Source organism: Podarcis erhardii, assembly GCF_964252035.2.
Source record: "Podarcis erhardii genome assembly, chromosome: 17".
NCBI lineage: Eukaryota > Metazoa > Chordata > Lepidosauria > Squamata > Lacertidae > Podarcis > Podarcis erhardii.
The window spans coordinates 35,461,034-35,473,162 of record NC_138515.1 but is presented as its reverse complement, the minus strand read 5'-3'; the positions used below and the strand labels follow the sequence as shown (position 1 = coordinate 35,473,162).

General features: G+C 44.5%; 1 protein-coding gene across 3 annotated transcripts; it reads right to left on the bottom strand.

The window, feature by feature from the left end:
• Positions 1 to 467: 467 nt before the first annotated feature.
• Positions 468 to 11,847, bottom strand: POPDC2 (popeye domain cAMP effector 2). Of its 3 annotated transcripts, none has more exons than XM_081845452.1 (4): positions 11,045 to 11,847; positions 6,603 to 6,711; positions 2,111 to 2,630; positions 468 to 822 (listed from the first exon to the last, which is right to left on the bottom strand). In XM_081845452.1, the coding sequence occupies exons 1-3, from the start codon at positions 11,533 to 11,535 to the stop codon at positions 2,148 to 2,150; spliced, it is 1,083 nt and encodes a 360-aa protein (XP_081701578.1). In that variant the 5' UTR covers positions 11,536 to 11,847; the 3' UTR covers positions 468 to 822; positions 2,111 to 2,147. The 3 variants fall into 3 exon arrangements, with proteins under 3 accessions (XP_081701578.1, XP_081701579.1, XP_081701580.1); XM_081845453.1 differs by having other exon boundaries at positions 2,115 to 2,630; XM_081845454.1 differs by having other exon boundaries at positions 2,240 to 2,630.
• Positions 11,848 to 12,129: the final 282 nt, after the last annotated feature.

The window sequence follows — 12,129 nt, the reverse complement described above, 5'->3', positions numbered from 1 at the left end:
CTTTGCTCGTGTGCTCAAGACATTGATTCCATAAAACATATTTTGTTGCACTGTGCAAAACATGAGCAAGCCAGGGCTGAACTGATACTACCCTTGCTGGTACCTTTCCCGGGAAAATCAGAGGCTCACTATGTCAGGTTCCTATTGGAAGACCGGACAAACACTAGAACATTAGCAGTGGCAAAGTTTTTATCGGTGGTTGCAAGAACCAATGATCCCTATATTCTGAAAAAGATGCTTGTTTAACCTGGAGGTAGGCTGTATGAATTGTGTATTGCTTTGTAACGATTTGTTGGGTCTCTGGACCATAATAAAGATTGATTGAGTTTCAGGTTAAAAACGGACCTCAAGAACGAATTAAGTTCTTAACCCAAGGTGCCACTGTAATTCCCTCCTAATATGTTTTGCAATAGAAGACTACTCAACAGCCCCTCAACAGAGAGCAAATTCCATTCATTAGCTATAGATACCATTTCCCAGACGTTTAATTCACCTCACAGCAGAATCGTACGGCAAGTGCTCAAGAGTACAGACAATCAGAAAGCGCCCGGTGCCACTGCAGCTCAACAATCTGTGGGAAGTGTTCCAACATCACACTTCAGTCTCATGCATGCACTTCCAAGTGCGCCATGCTGGTGCTGGTGCAATCCACGTGTCGACACACAAGTAATGAGCACCATTATGATCAGCCATGAGTGACCATATGGTGACGTCTTTGAGAGTCCAAACTCTTTCTCTAGAGTTCTGGGGTCTGCGTAGGAGCCAGAGGGGCTCGTCTTTCTGCAGAGGCCTGGCGATTACTCCTCAGGAGGCTTCCAGAAGCTGCAGGACAAAAAGCATATTGTCATTCTCGTTAGAACTTTTTATCCACATTGTTATGCATTTGTGGGTTCCAGAGTTTATGGGTGCAATACACCCATAATTTGTGGATCTAGTAAATGTTGGCGTTTAATCAGTGCTTGGAGTATTGAAATTGGCCAGATGCTGGATTGAGCCAAACCTCTGCTCAGGAAATTGCCTGGGAGAACCATCAAGGAGATACAGTGGTACCTCGGTTTTCGAACGTCTCCGTTGACAAACATTTTGGTTTATGAATGCTGTAAACACAGAAGTAAATTCTTCGGTTTTAGAACAAGCCTCAGAAGTCAAACATGCCACGTGGCTTCCACTATGTGCAAGATCCGGAGGCCTAGCTGTCAGCTGTTGAGTCTTCGGTTTTCAAACGTTTCAAAACTAGGACCCTCGTACCTACGGGACCGCCTCTCCTGGTCTCCCCTGCGGAGGACCTTAAGGTCCATAAATAACAACACTTTGTCAGGTCCTAATTTGCAACTTCTTGAACTGGCTTTGAAAGCTTATGCTGAACCTACATATCTAGCAGGTATAACATCCAGGCAGGCCTGAGGCTCAAACCTCACATTTGAAGCTGCTTGGATCGGGGCTACTTGCCAGGGACAGTGCTGAGGAGAGCTGCACTGAGAAGGAATGGTGGGAGCCTCCCCCTCCCCCTGTATCTTCCCAAGAGCAGAAGGACAGTATAGATTTGGAATAGTGGTTTGCAGAGGGGCATAGTTCAGAAGGCAGAAGCTGAGAAATACTGGATGGGGAACAGCTAGCAGAAGAAACATTAGAAGAGAGAGAGTTAACAGAGTCACAGTTTCTGGACAGCATTCACCCCCCTTCTCCAAGGACATGGAGAGCTCAGAAAGTGTTAGAACTGAAAACGCAGAAGTGATAAGCTCAGGTTACAAGACATAGGAGTGGCGTAGATTAATAGGGACAAAGGGGGAGGAGTGACCCTTAATTGGGAGCACCGCCATTTCTAGGAGACGCACTCTTTGTTCTCTCACTGTGATTATTAAAGATTCTAACTGGTAAGATCGTTTGATCTTTTGTTACTGCCATGGGGGAGGAAGCCAATTCCCCAAAGCCTGACACTACTTCGTGCTGTAAGGAGGACTCAGACTAGCCTTTGGGAGTCTAGATGTGCGTCCTTCACATCCTGCAAGGAAAACCAGCACAATGGTGTGCACAGCATGCTGGACACATCAAACCCCACCTCCCAGCACACACAGTTGTGTTTCTTCCTAACGTCACAAAGAGTACTTACTTACACAGGGTGATGTGTGCCCATGTTAGAAGTGCCCTCACTTCATATATTCCCCTTCGCTCAAATAGTCCATAAAGGACCCTGTCAACTCAGCAAAATCTTCCAATACAAGACTGGTAGAATCCTCACCAGACAGGTCACTGTCAGGCCGAGGTCTCCTGAGATGGGCAGGAGGGGCAGGAGGAGACACAGTGCAAGGGGCCGCAGGAGCTGTCTGGACAAAGGTGGGCGAAAGGCCCGAGGGTGCTGCTGGACCCTCGCTTTCCTCTGGTTCTTTCTCCAGCTCCATGTCAGAAGAGGCAGGTCCCAGGACGTGGTAGAGGCTGGGAAGGCGGATGTCAAACCGCAAGCCGAATTTAGCAAAAAGCTTCTCATTCAAGGCATACAGTTTCTCTGAGATGTCAAAGCCAAGGAGGACTGAGAAGAGGCGGGCAATATAGCGCTCTTTGGCCAGGAGCAAGTAGAGATCCTTCCTTTGCCAAGTGATGAAGCTACAGTCAGTCTCTGCTGTCAGCGTTACCTGCAGAGGGAAGGAGAGAGGAGAGGTGGCTACATCAGACCTTTTTATTGAGTGTAAAAAAAAGTCACCACGCTGTCCGAACTTCTGCTGCAATACTGTCCCTGTTAAGTTGTGGGCGAACATATCAGACGACACAGCGATTCTTCAGACAGCTCTTGTTTATTCACAGGCCAGAACAGAACTGAACTGAACGGTTCAGCCAGCCTGCTTATATAGAGCTCCACTACAACGTAACTGTAACCACTTTCTGTAGCTATCCAATCACTGAATGCCACTTTCAATCCCTTATTTGCATATGTGGACCTGAGTGAAAACTATCTACAGTACCTCCCTGCTGGCCCAGGGTGAGAACTTCAGTACATAACACCCCCCAGGGCAAAAAATGTATGAGGGCTCCAGATTAATGAGAGGGTGTTTATGTTGCCTTTGAATTCAGATGTTTTTGGAAAGGAGATTTTACAATAAATATGCCTGGAAAAGTTTGTATTGTACTGTAGGAGTGTTTTTTTTACTATAAAACGCCTTAGTACTGAAAGATAACCTCTTCTCAGGTGTATCTACCTGTGCCCCATGATTATCAGCTGAGGCTCTCCTTCAAGTATCCTCATAATCAGATATATGGGAGATGTGGACACAGAAGAGGACCTTTTTAACAGTGACACACAAATGTACACTACTGTGGAATGTTCTTCTCGAAGAAGCATACCTGCAATCAACCATAATGTATTTTTGGTGCCAGGTGAAGATCTTTTTATTTTCAGAGTCTTTAAAAATTACTTAAAATTAGGAAATAGTGAACATTAACATTTTAATCTCTGAATCTCACCGTGATTTTAGGTGTTTTTACATCACAAAGATGCTCTCTGCTGCTCTGCAAATAGCTACACAACAAATCCTAAAATCCATAACAAATTATGTTCTAGCAGAGTTCATACATACAAGTTTCAAACACAGCTTAATAATATGTGGCTGAACTGCATGTACAAACTCTGCTCAGACATAATTTCTTACAGTTTTTAGGATTTTTGTTAGGCGTTTTCTTAGATTCGCAATTATAGGCTGTTAAATTTGTTTATTGCCAAGAGAAGTTTGGTGATGGGGCCTCCGATAAATGTAATGAATAACATTTGCCTCCACTGTGTGCGTTATGCTTGCACAGGTGTAAATAAAGCAAATATCGCAAACCACTGTATGGTGCCGATTCTCTCTGACACCCAACAACACCGTTCCTGTATTTTATCTGAAATCATTTAAATGAGAGCTGCTTCTTTTGTTTTTACAGGTTTGGGGAAATGCAAAACTCTGGCAAGAGAGAAAAGATGTGTGTTTCCCCAGACTTGTAAAATGTACACAGGATTTCATTCACTGGAGTGGGTAAATGAGACGTTGGCATGTGCAAGATGGCAAGAGCTCAGCCGCGTTATCCCAGAGGCCTCCCTGGGTCCAGGAACCTCCTTGGCCAAGACCCAAGGAATGGTGGCTTGGGAAGTAGAACACGGACAGGCGACACGCCATGTCCTTGAGTCTGATATTTAATGCTGCTGCCAAGCAAGCAGTTGCTTAGGTCTCTTCACTGAGGGGAGCCAGAATAGGATTGCTTTCCTAAGAGAGGACTGAAAGACTTCAGAGGATGAGAAACCCATTTTCCAAGCAGCATTTTCCAGCAATTAGAAAACTTGGTCAGCTTATAGTGAAGTCCTATAATGTTATTCCAATGCAATAAAAATCAGTTTTTGCTGTTTTCTACAAGAAACGCAGTCAAACCTAATAGGGAAAAAGGATCGGCTTCTAAGGGAAGCAAGAGGAATGCTACTGTGCTTGTTTCCTTGATACAGCCTCAGGCTTTAAAAATAATCTGATGCTTCAAGGAAATTTCAGCCAGTTTTACGAGCGTGAGGGCAAAATTAGAGATGTGACAAGCTGCCAAACTGTCTCCCTGTTGTTGTTTTTAAAAAAGCACACACACAGAAAATGTTGATTATGAGCAGAAAAATATCCAGAAGGGAATGGGTTAAAGTGTGTGTGTGTGTGTGTGTGTGTGTGTGTGAGAGAGAGAGAGAGAGAGAGAGAGAGAGAGAGAGAGAGAGTGTTCACACACACACACACACACACACACACACACGTGTTCTTCAGAGCCTCCCATGGCTGTTTTTTGGTTTAAAAAAGAAAAAGAAAATTGAGGAAACATAATGTATGTCATATTTTTAGTTTAGGCAGCAACAAAACAGTACAGAATGTACAAAAGAAGTACGGTATGATGTCTGTGATGTTGAGCTCATGAATTTGGAAAACGGCAAGCATCAAAGACCATTGCAGCCTATGCATTCACAGACAGCTAAGACTTGAAGCATCCTGGAAAGGGCCCAAATTTGCCACCTCCTTTCTTCCTAAAACTGTGTCCCATATCTTATCTACATCCCCCCTTAACTTTTGTAGCACAGCTATTCCATGAAGACGTTCGCCTCAGAGGCAGCTGCTGGGCGCTCCATACAGGAATGGATATTTGAGATTTTTCCAGGGCTTGTCACTGTGCATTCTATTTTAAAGTTTCCTGCAGGCCATCACCGTCCCATTGAGTACAGTGAACAATCCATTTATCAGCCCAGACGACAAAGCTCTTACTGTGTCACAGATCCTGACTCTGAATTCTTAAAAGGACCTCAGACACAGTGCGGCACCATTCATTCCAAACATTTATGCAGGAATTGTACTTGGGCAATTTGGGGAGGGCTTACTGTGTGTTTTAAAAGAATTTTTTGATAGAGCAATCTTATAGCGTGTGGAGTTGTCCAGTGTTAAAAATACTGTGACGTGGATGTCCCATAATAATGAAGACGTTAGCCACAAAGTCAGCTTTCCTCTGGAATGTCATGGCCATTTCAAACGTATACAGCTGGTCTCAAGAGAATTTAAAGGCAAGCTGAACCCAGGACACCTCAGCTTTGAATCCCAACCCTTGGGCTTTGGGGGTCCAGTTGCTTTGGAGATCCAAACAGTTATTTTAAGCATCCCCGATTTGGATTTTCACCTTTCTTTTGTTTAACGGCAGATCTCCATAGATCACCACAGACACTGCTTTTGAAAGTCTCCTCGCTTTCAAAGTACAGTCGTACCTCGGCTCCTGAACGCATTGGGAGGCGAACGTTCCTGCTCCCGAAAGATCGAAAACCAGAAGTGAATATTCTGGTTTTCGAACGTTCTTTTGGAAGCCGAACGTCTGATGGGGCTTCTGCAGGAGCTTCCTGCAGCCGATCAGAAGCCGTGCTTTGGTTTCCAAACATTTCAGAAGTCAAACGGACTTCCGGAATGGATTCTGTTTGACTTCCGAGGTACAATTTGTATGCAGCTTGCTATGTGGCACCAGTGGGGTAGAGGTTGGATTACTAAGAAGCATAAGCCCAAAGATTTATTGAGGGCATGGAATGACTAGAGCAGTTCTTTGCCTCTATTACACCCTCAGAGGTCAAGGAAATAAACAACCACGGTCAAACCTTGGCTCCCGAACAGCTCCGTTTTCGAACAATTCAGCTCCCGAATGCCAAAAACCCGGAAGTAAATGCTCCGGTTTTCGAACATTTATTGGAAGCCGAACACCCAATGTGGCTTCTGCTGAGTGCAGGAAGATCTTGCAACCAATCAGAAGCCGTAATTCAGTTGTCAGAACATTTTGGAAGCCTGGAACGGGCTTCCAGGTCGGATTACGTTTGACAACTGAGGTTTGACTGTATCTGACTTTTGGAAGACATCTGAAGGGAAGTTTTTAATGTTTGATGTCTCACTGTGTTGTAATTTGTTGGAAGTTGCCCAGAGTGGCTGGGGGAAGCCAGTCAGATGGGTGGCATATAAATAAGTTGTTGTTCTTGTTGTTATATGATTCTGACCCAGAAAGTAAACAAAGAAACAAAAACCTCCACACACACAACACACAATCTCAAAAAAACCCCAAGATGCAATTGTGTTCTGTGAGGTTACCTGAAATGTTCCCTCTTCCGAAGGGGGCAGTGATTCCCACTCCGGGGAATCCAGGAATTGATATGGGAAGACATAATGTAGAAATTGTCCGTCCTGGCTTACTCTAACCCTAATTGGGGCAGGGGGAAGGAAAAAGACATATTTTAAAGCAGATTCATTTTTTAAAAATTCTTCCCAAAGTTTATATAGTGCATTATAATACCTGCCCCCACCCCAAGGTGGATCTCAACAGAAATTACTCTTGTGCCACTGGCCTCGCATCTGATGGTAGGGGCACGTGGAAAATGATCTGGCAGGTATCTGTGAGAGCAGGTAAGTGGTCCTCATGCAGTTGTGCAAACATTTTTTTAAAAATATGTATTAATTTGTTGGATTCACATCCCACCTTTGCATTAAGGCAGTCAAGGCAGTTTATAATATAAAATATTAACCTATCCTAACAAATGCATACCCTCCAACATTTCTCCAATGGAAATTTGGACGTCCTGGTACAAAATTTGGACGTCCTTGGAGATAGTACAAGAATACTTGGTTAGTCTAGATGTATTCAAGTCTCCAGGGCCAGATGAACTGCATCCAAGAGTATTAAAAGAACTGGCAGATGTGATCTCAGAACCACTGGCAGTCATCTTTGAGAATTCCTGGAGAACAGGCGAAGTCCCGGCAGACTGGAGGAGGGCAAATGTTGTCCCTATTTTCAAAAAGGGGAAAAGAGAGGACCCTAATTGGGGCAGGGGGAAGGAAAAAGACATATTTTAAAGCAGATTCATTTTTTAAAAATTCTTCCCAAAGTTTATATAGTGCATTAATAATTACCGCCCAGTCAGTCTGACATCAATACCAGGGAAGATTCTGGAGCAGATCATTAAGCAAACAGTATGTGAGCACCTAGAAAGGAATACTGTGATCACCAATAGTCAGCATGGATTTCTGAAAAATAAGTCATGTCAGACGAACCTGATCTCGTTTATTTGACAGAATTACAAGCCTGGTAGATGAAGGGAACGCAGTGGATATAGCCTACCTTGATTTCAGCAAGGCATTTGACAAGGTGCCCCATGATATTCTTGTAAAGAAGCTGGTAAAATGCGGTCTTGACTATGCTACCACTCAGTGGATTTGTAACTGGCTGACTGACCGAACCCAAAGGGTGCTCATCAATGGTTCCTCTTCATCCTGGAGAAGAGTGACTAGTGGGGTGCCACAGGGTTCTGTCTTGGGCCCGGTCTTATTCAACATCTTGGATGGTGGACTCAAGGGCATCCTGATCAAATTTGCAGATGACACCAAACTGGGAGGGGTGGCTAACACCCCAGAAGACAGGATCACACTTCAAAACGACCTTGACAGAATAGAGAACTGGGCCAAAACAAACAAGATGAATTTTAACAGGGAGAAATGTAAAGTATTGCACTTGGGCAAAAAAAATGAGAGGCACAAATACAAGATGGGTGACACCTGGCTTGAGAGCAGTACATGTGAAAAGGATCTAGGAGTCTTGGTTGACCACAAACTTGACATGAGCCAACAGTGTGACGTGGCAGCTAAAAAAGCCAATGCAATTCTGGACTGCATCAATAGGAGTATAGCATCTAGATCAAGGGAAGTAATAGTGCCACTGTATTCTGCTCTGGTCAGACCTCACCTGGAGTACTGTGTCCAGTTCTGGGCACCACAGTTCAAGAAGGACACTGACAAACTGGAACGTGTCCAGAGGAGGGCAACCAAAATGGTCAAAGACCTGGAAACGATGCCTTATGAGGAACGGCTAAGGGAGCTGGGCATGTTCAGCCTGGAGAAGAGGAGGTTAAGGGGTGATATGATAGCCATGTTCTAATATATAAAAGGATGTCACATAGAGGAGGGAGAAAGGTTGTTTTCTGCTGCTCCAGAGAAGCGGACACGGAGCAATGGTTCCAAACTACAAGAAAGAAGATTCCACCTAAACATTAGGAAGAACTTCCTGACAGTAAGAGCTGTTCGACAGTGGAATTTGCTGCCAAGGAGTGTGGTGGAGTCTCCTTCTTTGGAGGTCTTTAAGCAAAGGCTTGACAACCATATGTCAGGAGTGCTCTGATGGTGTTTCCTGCTTTGCAGGGGGTTGGACTTGATGGCCCTTGTGGTCTCTTCCAACTCTATGATTCTATGATTCTATGAAAATATTATCAGGCCAACTTCAGGAGCTGATAGGCATTTGGTTCCAGGCCTGAGTTTCTCTTAGGCCTTCCCAGAAAGCACACACGTCTTAAATAGCTCCGGAGTGGGTGGGTGGGGTGAGGGGGCCCTGACATGTCTCTCAGGGTTGTAAAAACAGAAAGCAATGGCAAGGAGCTTCAAAAGAACCACTCCAAATGGAGTGAATGGTTTTCGACATGAGTTGCGCAGCAAAATATCACTTGATAAAGATAGGAAACGAAATTTCTGCATAAAACTCAAAAAGAAAAGGCCAAAACAACCCCTAGAAGGCAGGATACGTGCTTATTATAAGCAACACATGTGTACAGAACAGGATAGACAGCGATCCAGTCGTGGATAATTTGCACCAGCGAACAGGCAGAGTAGCTCAAGTTCCGCTTAGGCAATTGCATCATCAACATCATCATCATCATTTAATACAGTATCATCTATGCATATGACATTTTACAAGATTAAAGGCTACATTGAGAATTGTGTGATAATGGCAATTATTATTCTATATTATAGTGGTACCTCGGGTTAAGAACTTAATTCGTTCTGGAGGTCCGTTCTTAACCTGAAACTGTTCTTAACCTGAAGCACCACTTTAGCTCATGGGGCCTCCCGCTGCCGCCTCGCCGCCGGAGCACGATTTCTGTTCTCATCCTGAAGTAAAGTTCTTAACCCGAGGTGCTATTTCTGGGTTAGTGGAGTCTTTAACCCGAAGCGTCTGTAACCTGAGGTACCACTGTATTCTATATTTATACACTGCCTTTCCCCCCTGATGGGACAGTATGGTCTTTGGTGCAAAAACTGGCCATGGACTCTTCAGTTCTCTTTGTTGCAAATCCCCTACAGCCATCTCCTTTCCCTTACGTTTTATGTGCCCCAACCCTAATTCCTCCAGGTTGTGACAACTGCAAAACAGTCTCCAAATTCTGCATCACAGCATAAACTAAAACAAGCCAACGAATCAAGCAAACTAGGTAAAACCTGGCCCACGGTAGAAATATTTTTCTTTTTTAATGTAAAATTCCGGATCCCTTGAGTGTGGAACACTTCAGACTTAACCAACATATGACAGAAAAGAATGGAATAGATACAACCCAATTACGGTAACTGTTCCCCACCATACAAACAAACCCTGAACCAACCTTCAGCTGCCACATTTAAAGCTTGTTTTTTTTTTTAACCCTTTGAGGAGCTGAAGCATCATTGTTGTTTGCCAGCTGCTTTATCTGCTTTGTCAGGTAACCTTACCTGAAAACAAGGATTCACTTGCAAGGAGCCATGACCTTAATTTTACAGTACACCTGTCTCCCTAAATGCTGAGGGTCAGATTACATGACTGCAGGGCCATGTGCAACTTTAGCTCAACAGTCCTGCAAAGCATCCTCAGGAGGAGACCATTTGCAACAGAAAAGCATTATGGATGGGGTCCTTAAGCCCCCCCCTCCTTCCCCTTTTCCCATGGATAGCCATGTTTAGAAGGTAAAAAAAAAAGCCTAAATCTGTAAGAAGGTAAAGCTGGGCTGCACAACTTCAGCATACAAGCTGGGACTTCAGAACCTCCAAGTGTTCCTATTTTCCAGGGACAGTCCTGGATTTACAGAAGACATCCCAGTTTCTGATTTGATCCGGGAATGTCCCGATTTTCCTTAGAACGTCCCTATTTCCATCGGAGAAATGTTGGAAAGTATAGAGTTATGTGACCCCCGAGCCAAGGAGATAAGTAACTAGACAACCTTTAGAAGACATCTGAAGGCATAGGGAAGTTTTCTAATGTTTACTTTGTTATTATGTTTTTATATATGCTGGAAGCTGCCCAGAGTGGCTGGGGTAACCCAGTCAGATGGGCAGGGTATCAATAATAATATTATTATTATTTTGGAATAGGACGTCCCTATTTTCATTGGATAAATGTTGGAAGGTATGGGATGGAATGCTTCTTCATACATACACACATAAGGAGCCCTCCATTAAGAAAACTAGATCAGAGAGGAAGTTCTAACCTAGTCTTCTCAGTGGCATACAAGGTCTTTTTTGGAAAAAATGACAAGAAGGGGGTATTCTATCACATGAGTTGAGTCCTCAAATGCAGAGTACAGTGATACAGCGAAGACACAGGTTTTACCACCTATGTGAGAACTCGGAGAATGCATGGGTTGGTTTGTTTTTCATGCCACTCCATCTATTTTTCAAAAGCACCAGATGGGTCAGTTTTCTAATGCCAAGAAAAAATATTGTCAGGGGAAGGTGAGGCCTACCTGCCAGACAACAAGAATGACAGACGATCAATTGAGGTCTTGCCCTCCACAGCATAGTTCTGGTCTTTGGCCAGGGGCAAAACCTGTTCCTCACAACACTTGACGATTTCTTTGTAGACCTGAGGTGGCACTTGCAGAGGCTGACACAGTTGCTTGTAGAGCATGTCGAATTCTTCAGGGAAGGCATGTTGACGGAGTTGGTAAACTAGGTGAGCCAACTGAAGCAGACAGATCAGAACTAAGAGCATGTTCCAGATGAAGATGTCCAGTCCACAAGCATCTAGCCAGCCCCAGAGCGCAGCGCAGAAGAAACCAGCGGTCAAGAAGCCAAAGATGAAGATGGAGCCGACCGTTCCACTTCCTCCCATGAATCCCAGGAGGAGGAGGAAGCCAGCAAGGTGATAGATTGCTCCTTCCATATACTGCCTCCATCCCTCACATAAAACTGGGTAGAAAACAATCCGATCCAAGAGGGTGGTGTTTGTACTCATTTTCCTTGTCTCCTAACCTCTGCACCAATATGTCTTGAAAAATTATATTGGAGAACTTGTAAAACCAGTTCCTAGAACTGGAGCTGAACAGTAGCTATGTCTTTCTCAACCTGTGGGTCCCCAGAACATTTTCAAAATTATTAATGCGTTTGCACCAAACACCCCCAGCAACCCCTTCCCACAAAGTGGAAGACCACATGAGGTTTGCAGGAGTCCAGTATCATACCAATCAGCTGCACCAACTTGCAAAAGCACCAGAACCTCAATCTGGAAGGAAGCGGCACCTTTCCGTTTGATAGCTCCCTGAAAGAAGAGCTGCGGCTTGCTCCCTTGCCGGCCGAGTGAGAAAATGAAAATAGACTCAGCAGCAGCAGCCAGGGCAGAAGGGGCGGGGAAGGGAGCAGCGGAGGGTACTTGTGTTTAATTTGGAATGTGTAGCACATTCCGGCCACGGAAAGCAGAGCGACCCCAAATAGATAACCATGTTTGGAATTGAAATCCAAGAAGCAGAGGCTGAGAGGCGAAGAGAGGCCAGCCGGGCGATTGCCACTTAACATAACCCAGAGAACTAGATTACACGTAGTATTGTCTGTG